Source organism: Eschrichtius robustus, chromosome 1 (genome assembly GCF_028021215.1).
Source record: "Eschrichtius robustus isolate mEscRob2 chromosome 1, mEscRob2.pri, whole genome shotgun sequence".
Lineage (NCBI taxonomy): Eukaryota > Metazoa > Chordata > Mammalia > Artiodactyla > Eschrichtiidae > Eschrichtius > Eschrichtius robustus.
Window position 1 is genome coordinate 92,377,024 of NC_090824.1, and position 16,866 is coordinate 92,393,889.

Genomic DNA, 16,866 nt, shown 5'->3' on the forward strand with positions numbered 1-16,866 from the left:
GAAAGTTAACTTTGCCCTATTTATTGATTCTTTTAAAAAGTGTGTGTTTCACCTTGTAAGAGGGTAGAGAGAAAGCAGCTGCATTCTTCTGCATCCTTAGTGGGTAATTCTTATTTCTTAACCTAACAGGTAGATGTGTTTCAGGCTACCTTCTAGGGAGACTCAGAGACTTACATTTATGCTCCTTATTATTTTGTTGACAGAGGTTTTTTATTTCTTTTCTGTTGACTTCAGGGTCAAGTTTGGCCTTTTCTTTTTTTTTTTTTCATTCTGGTTAAGATTGTGTGACCTGCTTCCTTCAATTGTCTGGTTTTTTGATTGTTGCTCTAGACTTGGTTTAGGTCAATGTCAGAAATTTCTCTTGGTTCCTGTTGATATTTTCTGACACTACTTCTAACACCAGGTGTATGTCTTTTCCAACACCAACCAGTTCTCTGACGCCAACTGGGTGTTCAACAATTCAGTTCTGATGTTAGATCCCAGAGCTGCAAATGGCATCCCAGGCGACCCACACTTCTGCCTGCCTGACTACAAATTTTGGGGCTCCCAGGATGCCCTCTTAGGTTTGATAATTTGCTAGAATGACACACAGAACTCAGGAAAACACTTCACTTATGCTTACCAGTTTCTTATAAAGCTGATTTCAACTCAGGAATGGCCAAATGGAAGAGATGCGTAGGGCAAGGTATGGGGTGGGGTCGGGGGAGAGGGTGGGAGGTACCACAGAGCTTCCATGACCTCTCTGGGTGTGTCACCACCCTCCTCTCACTTCAGCACGTTCGCCAACCTGGAAGCTCTCAGAATCTCATTGTTCAAGAGGTTTTTTTTGTTGTTTTAAATTTTACTTATTTACTTATTTATTTATTTATTTATGGCTGCGTTGGGTCTTCGTTGCTGCGCGCCGGCTTTCTCTAGTTGTGGAGAGCGGGGGCTACTCTTCGTTGCGGTGCGCGGGCTTCTCATTGCGGTGGCTTCTCTTGTTGCGGAGCACAGGCCCTAGGTGCACAGGCTTCAGTAGTTGTGGCACACGGGCTCAGTAGTTGTGGCTCACAGGCTCTAGAGCACAGGCTCAGTGGTTGTGGCCACAGGCTTAGTTGCTCCGCGGCATGTGGGATCTTCCTGGACCAGGGCTTGAACCCGTGTCCCCTGCACTGACAGGCGGATTCTTAACCACTGCGCCACCAGGGAAGCCCCTGTTCAAGAGTTTTTATAGAATTCAATCTCCAGCCCCATTTCCTCCCAGAAACTGGGGGCGGGGCTGAATATTCCAACCCTCTAATGACATGTTTGGTCTTTCTGGTGAACGGCCTCCATCGTGAAGCTATCTAGGGGTCCCATCCTGAGTCGCTTCATTAACATAAACAGTTATGGTTGAAAGGGGCTCCTTATTATTATTTGCTATTGAATAACAACTCCTATCACCCAAGAAATTCCAAGGGTTTTAGGAGCTTTGTACCATGAACGGGGAATAAAGTCCAAATATATATATTTTATTATACCACAGTTCCAAAGTGGGATACTAAAAAATTATGATTATGCATTATTGTCCTGGGTTTTTTCTGGTCTTTGACTTTGTATCATGCCCTACCTTCTCCACAAATAGCATTAGATTGTGGTTCTGGTTTTTCTGATCCGAAAGTGAGGACGACATTACATTGTTAGAATGAGAGTGTTCCTGAGATTTTCAAGTGTTTTCAAACTTGGAACATTTCCTCTAACACGTTCTTTTATGTTTGTGAAATTTTTGTTTATGGTTCACAAGTGAAATTTGACTGCAAAGGCCAGGATATTCTGCTTGATGACTGTTATTAATGAAGTTGATAGAACTGGTTCAGAGGACTTTGTGTTTATTTACACTGAATCCAGAAATAGGCTACGGGTAACTGCTGAAATAAAACAGAACTAGCCTTCTTGGCCGAATGAAGGAAACATTTGCATAACCTCTTCCTCTTTCAAGAGGAGAACCATGGGGTATTAGGCTGGAAGGGAATTAGGAGGTTGAAGAGCCTCAGATGGCGTGGCTGGAAATCAGAAACTTAGCCAGGCCTCCTTTTAGATCATTATTTTGTAACTCTTTCCATGGAGTTAAGATGTTGTGTCAGGACCATGAAAAAGTGGTTTCCCTAAAAGGCAAGCGAGGAGTTTTGCTGTGATTCCGTTGCTCTGTGGACATATAGCAAGGCAGGATGTGACGACTGTCTATTCACCATAAAATATCTTCTTCCCTAGCAAACAGCAATATCCTACTTGGTGATTTCCTCCACTCCTCAATGATTAAGAAACAAAGAACTAACAAACAAAATACCCAACCAAACAAATAAAACCAAATTGAATGATTTTTAAAATTTAAAGCTCATTAAAGAAAACGTGAGAAAAGCACATGCAAAGAAGAGGCAAAAAAATCAATTATAGTGTTATCAAAACATTGCTAATATTTAGGTGTCAGTACCGTGCAAAAAATGGTTTCCCTTTTGTGGGAAGTGTGGAAAAGATATCTGGATTTTTTTCATTTAAGATTATCATGTAAGCACTGTTTTGTTGTTGTTGGTAGAGATAATAGATATAGTGGTTTAAAGCAGAGGCTCTGGCACTAAAGTGCCCAGGTTCAAATCACAGTCCACCATTTGTGAGCTCCCTGCCTCAGTTTTATCATCTGCAAAATGGGGATGATAATGACAGCCATCTCACAAGTTAAATGTTTATGTAAAGGACTTAGTACATGTTTGTTATTGTCATCAAAATAGATTTCATTATTATAACATTAATATATGTGTACAGTAGATATTTTATAAGATACAGAAAAGCAGAAGAAGTCAAAATCACCCATTATTCTAAAACCCAGAGAAAAACCACTTACCCAGTGTTAACATTTTGCTGTTTTTTAAAATACACTTTCTCTTACATAGTTGAGCTCATATTGTAATTCCAATTTATATCCTGATCATAACGTAATTATTCTGGAAAACTAATTATGTAAACATAATTTGAAAAGACTACATAGGTCATCTTGTGTAACCATATTTTACTTAACCCTTCCCCAAAGTTTTAACATGCAGATGGCTATTCCTGCCCATCTCTCCGCACACCCCCCTCCCCCCATATTTAAAAGAGAAGTAATCATAAATTAGCCTTGGTTAGAATAGTCTGGAGCCTGAGCCTTCCTTGGCCAGTGTGGAACCTGCAGTTGTTTTTTCTGTAACCAGGACATAATCAGATCCAATCCACAAACCAGTTAACTCAGGGTTGAACGTATTATGAATGAATATGTGAGATATATCTTTGTAAAGGTTTGTCTTCTTAAGTATTAGAGGTTACTTCCTTAGAACAGAGTCCCAGAAATGAAAATGCAGGGTGAAAGGATGAGAAATGTTTTCTATAAGGGTCATACTGATTTAAACTTGTGGCAACAGTGTATGAGCCTGCCCCACTTTCTGTGGCCCCCATGTCCCTCCCCCCAGCTCTGGGTTGCCTTTCAGATCTGAAATATTGAGGAAATTGTCAGGGGTTCCAAAACACTGGAGTAGAGTTAATCTTAATTAAAATCATCACTCCGGCCCCTCCTTCTCACTCCTCCAGGGCCCTTCTTTCTTCCTTTCATAGCGTTTTTCCCTCCCAGCTCTCTCTAATTCCCTCGTGTAGCCTTCCTCTTCTCCACTGGCGGGGGAAGTCATATAATTAAGTTGTTCCCATTAAGAAGTTAGTGAACTTAGCAGCTAGAAGTGTTATCCCCCAGCTGGGTACTTGCATTTTAATAAACGGTTCCTGGAGCATTGTTGAACCCACAGGGCTGAGCTTGATGGTGGAATCTGGGGTGCTGTAATACGCAGGGAGGGAGATAGTTTGGTCTGGACCCCTCAAGTTATAAAATAGACTGTATCCAAGATGTGAGGCCTGTATCCAAGGCCGGATCTATGGATGGGATGTCGCCAAGGCCAGTTTCTGAGACGCCTTCGTTTCCTCACTGCCAAAGCACCAGCTGCTCAGAGCAGAAACACCTTTTCCTAAAGGTAAAGTGTGTCTCTTGGAAAAACTATAAAGGGGAGATTATTTACCGAATTGGTTATAATAAAAGACTGGTCAGCAGCATATGCAGATTCTTTTCATAAAATATAACTTTATGATACCAGGCAGGGCTCCTTTTATGGCTTTTGCATCATCTGGTTGAAACTGCCAAAGATATGGAGGGCCTTTGCTTATGTGTCTGTAGCCAGTGATTTAAATCGTGTGTCGCTGGGCAGGCAGATCCGGGTACTTCTTAGTGGGGCTGAGGCTCTGATTACCTTGGCCTGAACTCTGAGCTACAGAGAAGGTGGGTTTCTTGCTGGACTATTTCTGTTTCAGCAAGGTCTCAGGTGCCCTTTGTGGCAAGGGATTGTTCAGATGTCTATCTGTAGACTCATACATATTTGGTGGACTGAAAAGCCAAAGAAAGAATTGAGGAATGTGCCTGAGAGGAGAAGGATGACAGCGGGATACCGTAGATGATGCCCTAGCTTTAGGGAGGGACAAGGAGAGGTACAGGCACATTATGAGGAGAACTTAAAAGATGAGACTTCCTTGGTTCAAAGTCTGAGACGTCCCGAAAGGAGGAGAAAAGGGAGAAAAGGAAAAGCTTAGCCAATTGTTAGCCATCTGTGGAGCATTCCCAAGAAGCTCTTGACCACAGCCAGGTGGGAAGGTGGTGTTGAAACGGGGGCAACCAGCTAGAGCCGGCCAGATGCCAGCCTCCCCTCCCTCCCTGAATGAAAATGCTTTGGTCCCATAGTGGCTCCTTCCTTACACAGAGCCTTATCTGTTCCTTTCTAGCCTGATCTAGCCTGAAGATGACCCCGCTGGCCGCTGTGGTACCTGGGCCCCGTGTCCGACTCTTTGCCTGCTTCCTCAGGCTGGGCTGTCAGCAGGCCAAACCACTTCAGCTTCACACAGGGGCCAGCCTCGCAGCCAAGAACCACTATGAGGTGCTGGTGCTGGGTGGGGGCAGTGGTGGGATCACCATGGCGGCCCGCATGAAGAGGAAAGTGGGCGCAGAGAATGTGGCCATCATTGAGCCCAGCGAGGTAAGTCTCCCCCTTTTGAGTGTGTGTGTGTGTGTGTGTGTGTGTGTGTGTGTGTGTGTCGTGCACATGCATGCGTAGGTTAGGGGCTGGGTTGGGGATGACTGTCATGCCTAGGCCACCATGTTCCCAGGTTAGTGCTTCTCTTTCTGGGCATAAAAAGCAGTTCGTCCAAAATAATTGGGAGAAGGTGGGGGGAGGGAGAGAGCGAGGACAGATCTCTTGGCTTATGTTCTTCTCTCTGTTAGTTTCTTAGGGCTGCCATAACAAATTGCCATAAAGGGGGTGGCTTGAAACAACAGATGATTTATTCTTTCGCAGTTCTGGAGGCTAGAAGTCCAAAACCAAGGTGTTAGCAAGACCATGCTCCCCTTGAAGGCTGAGGGGGAAGGGGAAGCTGTCTCATGCCTCTCTCCTAGTTTCTGTGGTTGTGGACAGTCCTTGGTGTTCCTTGGCTTGTTGTAGATCACTCCAGTCTCTGCCTCTGTTTTCACATGGCCTTCTCTCTGTGTGGCTCTAGTGTCTTCACGTGACCTACTTATAAGGACACCAGTCATTGGATTAGACGTTAGACAGTCTGATGGATAGACATTAGAGAGTCAAGGACATTCTAATCCAGCGTGACCCCATCTTAACTTGATTACATCTGCAAAGACCCTATTTCCAAATAAGGTCACGATCGCAGGTCCTGGGGTTAGGACGTCAGCATATTTTTTGGAGAGAAACAATTCAACTCGTGTCATCCTCTACCTTCAGTCTCACGTCCAGAAGAAAATCAGTGGCCGTTGCACCTTCCTTTCCCTGTTCCAGTCTGGAGAAAGGGTGATGAGTTGAGGGGCGGGGGGGGGTGGGGGTGGGGAAAGGTAAAAACCCACTGAAAAGGTGTCAGTGGGTTTGAGAAATATAAGTGTAAGAGATTATAAACAGATTATAAAGCAGAAAAAGCTAGCAGACACGAGGAGGGAAGTTGGGAAGTGTTTGTAAAGCACTATTTCATGAAAAATATTTTAAGATTGTCCAAAGCTTCAAAAAATAGTCAAGCATTTTGGCGGTTGGCTTAATGTTTCCTAAGGAACTGGGTGTGCACCAGTGGGAAGCTGTATCTTTGGGAGGAAAAAGCAAAATGGATCTGGTGCCGGTTTGGTGGAGGAGGGTAGGGCAAGAAAGGCACGGTCCTTTTCAAGAAGTCTTCCCAGTACCAAACGAGGCTGCCCAGGGCTTTTTTGCAATCTCCAACTGGTAGGTTGTGACTTGTGGGGAGACTGGAGGGCCCTCTCTATTTCCTCTTAAAAGTGACTTTAATTCAGGGACAACATTTGAAATGACAGTGGTCTGAGAGCTGTATCAGGTGGCCTGTGGTGGATTGTAGCTAACGCACGGAAGGCCTCCCGGTGGGGCTACTCTTTGTGATGAGACAGGCCCCTCCAAGGCACTGGACACAATTCAGGAGGCCAGAATGGGGTCTGTCCCGCTCTGTGAGGAAGTGCGTGACAGGGGCTGTCGCAGGAGCTGCCAGCGGCTCAGGCCTTTGCCACTTTCCCTCCTGTGTCTGGTTTAGTGACTGCTAGAGCTCGTGCTTGTTTGCAGTCTAAAAAATAATCCCAGTTTGTATTTTCATTCCCCTTTCTGTTCAAGATGGACTTGAAGTCGTTGAGCTCTCACAGCTGGAGACCTCTGCCCCCCTTATCTTTGATCCCATGCATTACGGCTATAGGGAGATTGCAGAGCTGTTCCTCATGTCCTCTTCACTCTCTGGGGGTGTGGGCAATTCTGTCTGGCCAGTATGAGGCATTTTGACAATGTTGAGATCTCTTGGTCCCCTGGTCTACTCCATGGATGCATTGGAATTCTCAGAGACCATTAAGCCAATATGCCCTTTGGCCCCGAGCCTAGAACTTTCACAACTAGCTGAGATCAAGAGTGGACCATCTGAAGCAGAAGAACTCCAGAAAATACTGGAAGTTTCGGTATCATGGTAGGATCTGATGCCTCTGAGAAAGGAGAAGAGGGATCCTAGTGCTGATGGGGGATGTCTGTAGTCCTCCCCATGGGCTTGGGAAACACAGTGGGAAGTTAATGAAGTTTTGAGCATCCCCAAAGCGGCAGTAAACTTTTCAGACTTACCTCACAAATTTCTGAGGAGCCATATTTAGGTTTTGGGGCTTACTTTTTCTTTATATCCGTGCACATAAATGGATTAATAATGTGTGTGTGCTTATATGCATGTATATGTAACATGTGCATGTTAAACACCAAATCTTAAATCTGTATTATTTAAGCAATAAATAATACAGTGCTCACTAAAGATAGTTTATGGCTTTTTTTGCTGATCTTGGCAGAATTCTTTTGTAGGTGACTGCCCTTCAGAGCTTAACACAGTAGGAGACATCAGTGGAGTCGGTGGCGGGAAGACTAACCTTCTGGAGACTTTTCTCTGTGATGCTCCAAGGGTCTGGAGGGAGGAATTGAGAGAGTCTAACTCATGTACTTTTAGCTATGACCCTTTTGATCGGCCTCACGTTGAAATGAATCTCCAAATACTTTGTTCCTTAGAGACATTTCTACCAGCCAATCTGGACCCTGGTGGGAGCTGGTGCCAAACCATTAGCCTCATCTGGCCATCCCACAGCGAGTGTGATTCCATCTGGTGTAGAGTGGATCAAAGCTAGAGTGGTTGATCTGAACCCAGACAAGAACTGCATCCACACAGACAACGACAAGGAGGTAACCGTCCTTTGGCTTTTGTTAACCTGAGGGCTTGTATTGAACGCACAGCCATTATCAAACTGGACAGCTTCATGGTAAGAGGGCGGTATACATGTGCGTGTGTGTGTGTGTGTTGAATACTGCGTGAGATGGGAGGGGGTGTGGGGAATGGAGGATGGGATAGATGGAAGGACTGAGTGATGCTGAATTAATAAATGAACAACGAAGACAAGTATTTATTGAACACCACTGTTTGTCCTATTGCTTGGTACAGTATCATATGCCTGAATTTTTATTGAACAAATACTACTGCTCTGTGTGAAAATACCAGGTACCTCCCTCCTTTTTCCTTTGAAGCAGCCAGCCTCTCTATCTGACCCCTGGTCCTGCAGAGGAAGGGGGTGTTGGGAAGTATCCGTCCCAGTCACACTTGGGGGAGCTCAGCCAGAGCTGTTAGGGAACTGTGTGACTGCGGTGGTGCCAGGGCTGAGAATTGCTGCTGCTGCAGCTTGAGGCTCATGGTTGCTCAGCACCATTTAGAAGTCTCCTCCCCCCCACCACGACACAGGGATCACAGCTTTTCAGCAACTGCAGCCCCTGTGTCTGACTGAGGGGATGAGGGCAGGACGGTGAGAAGACAGGCTTAGGAGCCATCGGTGCATCGTGTCCCCTCGTCTGCTGCTGAGCCCAGGACAGCCATCGTGCCACACAGGCCTGTTCCGGGCTCCCATGGTTCTTGGGCCCCCAGGGTGTTATTGGCCTTAATATCCTGACCCGGCTCCCTCCAGACTGGGCACTCCAGCATTTTCACAGAACTGTAGAATCTGAGAGTTGGTGGGAATCTTTCAGATCCAACCCCTTGCTCTAAGCAGGGACCATTGGCTCCAGGCATTCTCAACCTTTCCTTAGGTCATGGATCTTTCTGAGTGTGGATCTTAATTAGCCCAGTCTAGAAAATGCATATATGTACCTAATTTTGCATTTAATTTCAAGGAGTTCAGAGATTGTTTGCAGCCTTTCCCTGAACCCTGATCAACCCTGAACCAACCCTCCTTCCCCCCTTCCTTCCTTCCTCCCTCCCCTCCCTCTCTCCCTCCCCTCCTTCCTTCCTTCCTCAATATTTATTAGGCATTATTATAACCTAGGTACAGTTTTAGGAATATACAAGTGAACGAAAACAGACAAAAATCCTTATTGTCCTGGATTTTATATTTCTAGTGGAGGAAGACATACAATAAACAGTAGACATAATAAGTTATATAATGTGTTAGAAGGTGATGAATATTCATTTAAAAAAATAGAGCCTAATTACTGGGATTGAGGCACGTGGGGTAGGGGGTTGAGTTTAAAATGGGTTAGTATTTACACTTTCCAGGGCCAGGGACTTCTCTGACAAGTTATCCCTCTTCATTTTTTATAGACAGACAGGTTATAAGAAAGTTCTGCCTTTAATGAGTCAGAATCTACCTTCCCGTAACCTCTTTTTTTGTTCTTTCTTGGGCCTCCAGGGTGATAGTAGCCATAATACTGTTCTTGCCCCTTATTCTTCCTGTAGTGTGGGAGAGAAAGCCTTCTCTCTTTTCTGTGGAGAAACCCTCCAACTATTTGAAGGTGGCTCTTAGAGTCTGTGTCAGTCTTCTCCTCAGGTAGACTTGTCCTGCTGTCTCCATTTTCCTCAGATTTCATGAGCTCCAGCCCTCTCACTACCCTCTTTACCCTGCTTGAGACATCATCTGGCTTGTTTTGCCCCCATGATCCGTGGCCCCTAGAGGTGCCTAGAAGAGTAGCCAACACTACAGAACAGCCCAGAATAGAGTGGGACATTCTCTCCCACAACTAGATAGAATCCAAGCTAGCATTTGCCAAGTTATCACAGTGCTGATTCATGCTGGGCTAGAGGTCAGCTCAAACCACTGGGTCTTTTTTTCACATAATCTACTGTCAAGTCAAGCATCCCCCATCCTAAAATATATACAGACATATTTATTTATTTACATTAAATTAAAAATTTTATATATTATTTTCTCCCTGTTGAAACACTTCCATATTTTCCCCAGCATGTCCAGGAGAGCAGACTGGATTAAACACAAGATTGTTCTCAATTCACAAGATTGAGTTTTGGGGCTCGTTTCCCTTGCCAGTCTGCTGCCAGATCATGGGACCAGCGGACTTATATCTTCTAATACACATCCCCCTTTGGTACAGCAGTGCCTGCCTCCTAGTCAGACCCCTTTGCATTCTAGGAATAGCTCAGAGTCCTCTGTGATTGGGTTTGTGTGTATCTTAAGGAACATAAACTTGTCTTATCTCTTGAGAAGGAGAGGCACTGGGAGGTGCTCTCACTTCTGAGTCCTGCTTAGACATCTAAGGCCTAGACCCTTGGGAGAGTTGTAGAGTCTTGTTTTAGGGCGAAAGAAGTTGGTATTAGTTGGTGAGACTCTTCTCCGAGATTTTTTAAGCAAAAGTATTCCATAGCCAGATATCAGAAATCTACATACAATGTCTCTTCTTCTTGGTTTTGGGTCACCCTCCCAGCCTGCCTGGATCTTTTAGATTTTTGATTCAGACATCCAGTTAGCAATTTTTCCTTGCCATTATCCATGATGGTTTCATTTAAGTTCAAGGTTTTAATTCTTTAACATGCCCCTAGAGAACTTTTTTCTAGCTTACATAAATCAGTCAATATTCTTTTGAAAATATTAAAAAATTTACCAAATCATTTCCATTCTTTGTTTACACTTTCCTATCCTATTTACAATGTGAGGGTACTGCTGAAATCCAGCCTCAGTGTGTCTGTGTCTCTGACTTTTCCCTGATTCAGAGTTCTGTGTGTTTGGAATGTGTCCCCCAGGCCCCGTGTAGACTGGTCCTTGCTCCTTCTCCAGATTTAACCTGGTTCTGTTCTCTTCCTTGTTCCTACTCCAGCACACTGGCCTCTCATTTCCTCAAATACCTTGGCCTCCTTCTTCCCCAGGACATTTGCACATGCTGCTTCCACCTCTTCCCCTAGCTAACTCCTGCTTATCGTTAGCTTAGAGATGACATCTTCAGGCAAGCCTTCCCTGATCTACCAGACTAGTCAGGTTCCCCCTTGACATGCCATCACAGCATTCTGTGGTTTAGTAATTATTTGTGTGATTATCTGGTAATGTCTGTCTTGCCCACTAGACTGAGTTCCTGGAGGGGTAGGAACTGGGTCTTTCTTGTTCAGCGTTGTATGTCCAGGACTTAGCACAATATCTGTCACATAGAAGGTGTTCAGTAAATCTTTGTGATCAAGTAGTGCCTCAGTTTCTTCATCTGTAAAATGGTACTACTAACAATACCTACTTCATTGGGTTGCTGTGAGGATTAAATGAATTAAAGCATGTAAAACATTCAGAACAGTGCCTTGTACAGAGTGAATGCTCAAGAAATGTTGCTGTTATTATTTTTTAAAGAATACTTGAAATAAACAAATGGGACTTAATTAAACTTAAAAGTTTTTGCACAGCAAAGGAAACCATAAACAAGACAAAAAGACAACCCTCAGGATGGGAGAAAATATTTGCAAATGAAACAACAGACAAAGGATTAATCTCCAAAATATACAAACAGCTCATGGAGCTCAATATCAAAAAAACAATCCAGTTAAAAAATGGGCAGATGACCTAAATAGACATTTCACCAAGGAAGACATACAGATGGCCAGGAGACACCTGAAAAGATGCTCAACATCACTAATTATTAGAGAAATGCAAATCAAAACTACAATGAGGTATCACCTCACACCGGTCAGAATGGCTATTATCAAAAAATCTAGAAACAATAAATGCTGGAAAGGGTATGGTGAAAAGGGAACCCTCCTGCACTGTTGGTGGGAATGTAAATTGATACAACCACTTTGGAAAACAGTATGGAGGTTCCTTACAAAACTAAAAATATAACTACCATATGACCCAGCAATCCCACTACTGGGCATATACCCTGAGAAAACCATAATTCAAAAAGAGTCATGTACCCCAGTGTTCATTGCAGCACTATTTACAATAGCCAGGACATGGAACCAACCTAAATATCCATCAACAGATGAATGGATAAAGAAGATGTGGCACATATATACAATGGAATATTACTTAGCCATAAAAAGAAACGAAACTGAGTTATTTATAGTGAGATGGATGGACCTAGAGTCTGTCATACAGAGTGAAGTAAGTCAGAAAGAGAAAAACAAATACCATATGCTAACACATATATGTGGACTCTAAAAAAAAAAAATGGTACTGATGAACCTAGTTGCAGGGCAGGAATAAACATGTAGACATAGAGAATGGACTTGAGGACATGGGGTGGGAGGGGAAATCTGGGGTGAAGTGAGAGTAGCATCAACATATATACACTACCGAATGTAAAATAGCTAGTGGGAAGCAGCAGCATAGCACAGGGAGATCAGCTCGGTGTTTTGCGATGACCTAGAGGGGTGGGATAGGGAGGGTGGGAGGGAGGCTCAAGAGGGAGGGGATATGGGGACATATGTATGCATATGGCTGATTCACTTTGGTGTACAACAGAAACTAACACAGTATTGTGAAGCAATTATACTCCAATGAAGATCTATTAAAAACAAAAGAATACATGGAAAAAAGGAAAAGGAAATATTTATTGAGTATCCACCCTGTGCCCGCAGAGTATTTGACTGCTGACTGATGGAAAGCAGGTTTACAGTCTGTGAACACATGCTGATGCTTTTCTTTTTCTAAATTATTACGAGACATCTATTTAGTAGATGAGCCTGGAATTTTGAAATGTTTAAACATCCTATTTACTAAATTGTTAGTGTCAGAATTTACCTCCCCCATCCCCTGTATAAAATTAGAACACTTGCCCATATTTAGCCTTCCAGCGGGGTCTGCACTGTTCTCTGAAATTGCTCAAAAGTTTTGTCTACAAGTTTTTGCAGTTCCTTAGAGTTAGGTCTTCTGGCCTGGAAGCTTGAACTCATTCAAAAGACTTGAGGCTTTCTTGTGTTGTTTGCTACTTTAGGGTTTATTCTCCCTTATTTATTTATTTTTTTTCATAATCTTAAGCATGTCTGTTACTAGTCCTTAAAATAATCAATATTATGCTCTAATAGAACCATCAAGGCAGGCACAAACCAATGGCTTTTCTTGCTGACAGTATGCATATGTCTTACCTGTAGGGCACCACCCCCAGACCCCATGCCATCTCTGACCTCACACCCTGAAGACTCAACACAGTTCACTCAGCCATTTAATGGGCCTGGTACACCTTCCTACAGACCAAGGAATTTAAGGGCACCCAGTCTCTATGGGTAGGCAGATCATACAGGTGAAGATGTATATATTATCTGTCCACTTTGATAAACTGTATTTTTCACAAGCAACTGAAATCAACCATCCACCTGTCCTTTCATCCAACAAGCATTACCAACTTCCTCACTTTAATTTAGTGACTGTGCTAGATTCTAGGACTATAGGGAACAAGACATAACCTTTATCCTCTAGGAGCGTTCCATGTAGTGAGGAGAACATTGCTGCTGTATAACACAAGTGCTTCTCTGTTTGGTACAAGACTGTGGCAGTCACCACCTGTGGCTCCATTCTGGGCTCCTGTAGTCATTCTCCAGTTTTCTAGGCAAGTCCTTTCACTTTACATCCTTCTTGCTTACACTCTTGTGCTTCAACTTGTCTTCCCTCTGATCCTAAACCCCCATTTCCATCACAATAAATATGGATACTTTTGCCCTCAGCATGGATAAGCACAATGCCCATATTTAAAGAGAGGAGTTTTAAATTCCAAACAGATCATTAAACAAGATCAGGTAGGTTATATCACACACATCCTTTTCAGTGACCCTCAAAAGAGCAGTTTCTCAGTTACGATATTGATCCAATTCATACGACAGGTCAGATTTGCTTGGGATTCACAAGTTACCTGATAGCTTTTAAAGAAAGCTGATTGTTTTTGGAATATCACTCAGCCATAAGAAGAAACGAAATTGAGTTATCTGCAGTGAGGTGGATGGACCTACATACAGAGTGAAGTAAGTCAGAAAGAGAAAAACAAGTACCGTATGCTAACACATATACATGGAATCTAAAAAAAAAAAAAAAAGGTTCTGAAGAACCTAGGGACAGGACAGGAATAAAGACACAGACGTAGTAGAGAATGGACTTGAGGACACGGGGAGGGGGAAGGGTAAATTGGGACGAAGTGAGAGAGTGGCATGGACATATATACACTACCAAATGTAAAATAGATAGCTAGTGGGAAGCAGCCTCATAGCACAGGGAGATCAGCCCTGTGCTTTGTGACCACCTAGAGGGGTGGGATAGGGAGGGTGGGAGGGAGACTCTAGAGGGAGGGGATATGGGGATATATGTATACGTATAGCTGCTTCACTTTGTTATACAGCAGAAACTAACACACCATTGTAAAGCAATTATACTCCAATAAAGATGTTAAAAAAAAAAAAGAAAGTTGATTGTTTTAAGATTTGAAAGTCATCCTCCCACTCTTCAACATGAAAAATGTTGTGTTAACACAAGCACTAGGGAAGCACTGTGGCCTCTTTGCTGTCGTTCTCCACTGTGTAAAAATACAGGCGTCTCGAGCTCCCAGAGGCCAGGCAGGTTATACAATATTTGTGAAGCAGTGAGGTGTGAGGCAGCAGAGAACGGTGGGCATGATGGCAAACTGGAACGTGCATCCCTGCCTGCTGTCCTGCCCACTACCCACAGCCCCAAGTCAGTCACGGTAAAAAAATGGAAACGCAGTGTTGGCCACACACATTTGGGGCCTGAGTCAGCCCTTGGGCTGCCACTTTTTGGGTCCTGGTCTAAAATGTCATTTTTTTGTGTTGCAGATTTCCTACAAATATCTTATCATTGCTCTCGGAATTCAGCTGGACTACGAGAAGGTACTGTTTTAAGCTACTTTTATGTTACACTGGTGTACTTATGCTACGATCAAAACCGCATTTAGTTGCTTTACATTCATTTTGACAAGAAAGAGTATTAAGAAATCCCCTTCTAGTTTTATTTCTCAGCAGTCTTTTTATGGTTTTAAAAAAGTCTTCTCTAAGGTTCTGTCAATGATCATGATATGTTCTAGCTTTAAACTTTAATCAGAGTTCAGCGTGTCCATGGCCTGATGGTAATTCTTGCAAAATAGCAGCCTTTTCCACACTTACAAGAAAACTACCTTTCTCTGTAGGACTTAGTTGGTTATATTACAGATAAAATTTTCCTTTGAAAGTAAGATTTAGATTGTGAATTCTTAAGCAGACTTTAAGGGTTGAATACCAGCAGTTAGCTTACCAGGAGCTGGAAGGATGTCTGAGTTTTGTTGCATAGAGCTGGGTTTTTTAGTATGAAGTGACCGACACGATATAAATGCTGCCCTAGAAGTTCCTTAGACCTCCCTTTTCAGGGAGCTAGAGAACCAGATGCCTTCTGACAATTGTGAGATTCAAATTTAGTTTCCTAAGACATAATGGGGTGAGTTAGTAATTATGATTTCCAGAAGCTTATTGGGGACTGTGGATAAGTAGCTGAAGCACGTAAAGCATTGTGATGACCAGGTCACAGGTTTCAGGAATGCGGTCCAGGTGAGGGCCACATCTGAGTTGGATCAGCAGGGTCTTTGAAGTGTGTTTCTGTGTAAAAAACCAGAATCATGACATGTCCAGGGTAGGGTGTAGTGAAAATGACCTGGGACGTGTTCTGTGAAGGTTTAAACAAGCCATGACTTGGTGTGAAAGTGTGATAAGTTTGGTGCCATGGGTCATGAGCCTCATATAACGACAAACTGTGGAGGAGACTCTATGGAGAAAGGTGCCAGTTACAATTTCTGGGACATCCATGCCTCTTAAAAAGCCCACCAGAGTTGACTTAGCAAAGACAGCCCATCTCCACCATCCTGTCACCCCGACAGCCCGGTGCCATGAGGGGAGGACTGTTTGAAGAGACCAGCTCTGAGTGTTCTTAGCACCCTCTTGCAGTAAACCAAGAAACAATAATATTTAAAAGTGGGCTTCCCTGGTGGCGCAGTGGTTGAGAATCTGCCTGCCAATGCAGGGGACACAGGTTCGATCCCTGGTCCGGGAAGATCCCACACGCCACAGAGCAACTAAGTCCGTGAGCCACAACGACTGAGCCTGTGCTCTAGAACCCGAGAGCCACAACTACTGAGCCCGTGTGCCACAACTACTGAAGCCTGTGCACCTAAGGGCCTGTGCTCCGCAACAAGAGAAGCCACCACAATGAGAAGCCCGTGCACCGCCACGAATAGTAGCCCCTGCTCGCCACCAACTAGAGAAAGCCTGCACGGCAGCAATGAAGACCCAACACAGCCAAAGATAAAATGAATAAATTTATAAAAAAAAATAATAATAATAATATTTAAAAGTAACTGTTACTATGGAGTCTCTACTATGTACAGGGACCATGCTAGGAATCTAATACTGATTCCTCACAACTGCTTGTGAGGTAGATATTTTTATCTCCTCTTGATAGATGAGGAAACTGAGGCTAAGAGAACATGAATAATGTTACCAGGGCTACTGTGTTACTTAGCACTCTTTGCAGATACTAGAAAACTACCCAGGTTAGTGTAAACAAAAAGGGATTTCTTTGATGAGGATACCAAGGTGTTTGGATCTCGGGGGAGGAATGTAGTTGGGCCTCCAGAAGGGCTGGATCTCTGATCTGGGCTCTGTTGAACCACAGCAGCTTCTCTCTGCCCAGCTGCCTCCGCCTCTTTCCCCCACCAGCTCCCGAGGGGGTCTCTGCAGCGCCGTGTCCTGCTTGCTGGTCTGCTCAGTGCAGTAGGACGGTCCACAGCTCCCAGCGCACAGCCTGTTATCTCATCTCTTTCTCAGACTTTCCCAGCTCCTTCTGCTTCAGGGTTCCCAGAAGCAACTTGGATTCAGTGGCGTCATAAACTGCCCTTTATGACCAAGTCTCCTTAAAAGGAACTTGGTTATCACTTTATGGCACCCTTTTCCTTAACAACAACTTCTTCAGACTAGAGAAAAACGAGGAAGGCAGATTTGCTGTTTGTTTATCTCTTGGATACTGAGTTTTTCTTTGGGAGCCAGGAAGTG

At 43.8% G+C, this 16,866-nt stretch overlaps 1 protein-coding gene across 1 annotated transcript in view; it reads left to right on the plus strand.

Annotated features, from left to right (window-relative positions):
* Positions 1 to 16,866, plus strand: part of SQOR (sulfide quinone oxidoreductase) — a 44,850-nt gene that overhangs the window by 14,992 nt on the left and 12,992 nt on the right. The window contains exons 2-4 of the mRNA XM_068551038.1: positions 4,807 to 5,057; positions 7,608 to 7,778; positions 14,626 to 14,679. Coding sequence (XP_068407139.1) covers positions 4,824 to 5,057; positions 7,608 to 7,778; positions 14,626 to 14,679 — 459 coding nt within the window. The 5' untranslated portion in view covers positions 4,807 to 4,823. The remainder of the gene's footprint in view (positions 1 to 4,806; positions 5,058 to 7,607; positions 7,779 to 14,625; positions 14,680 to 16,866) is intronic.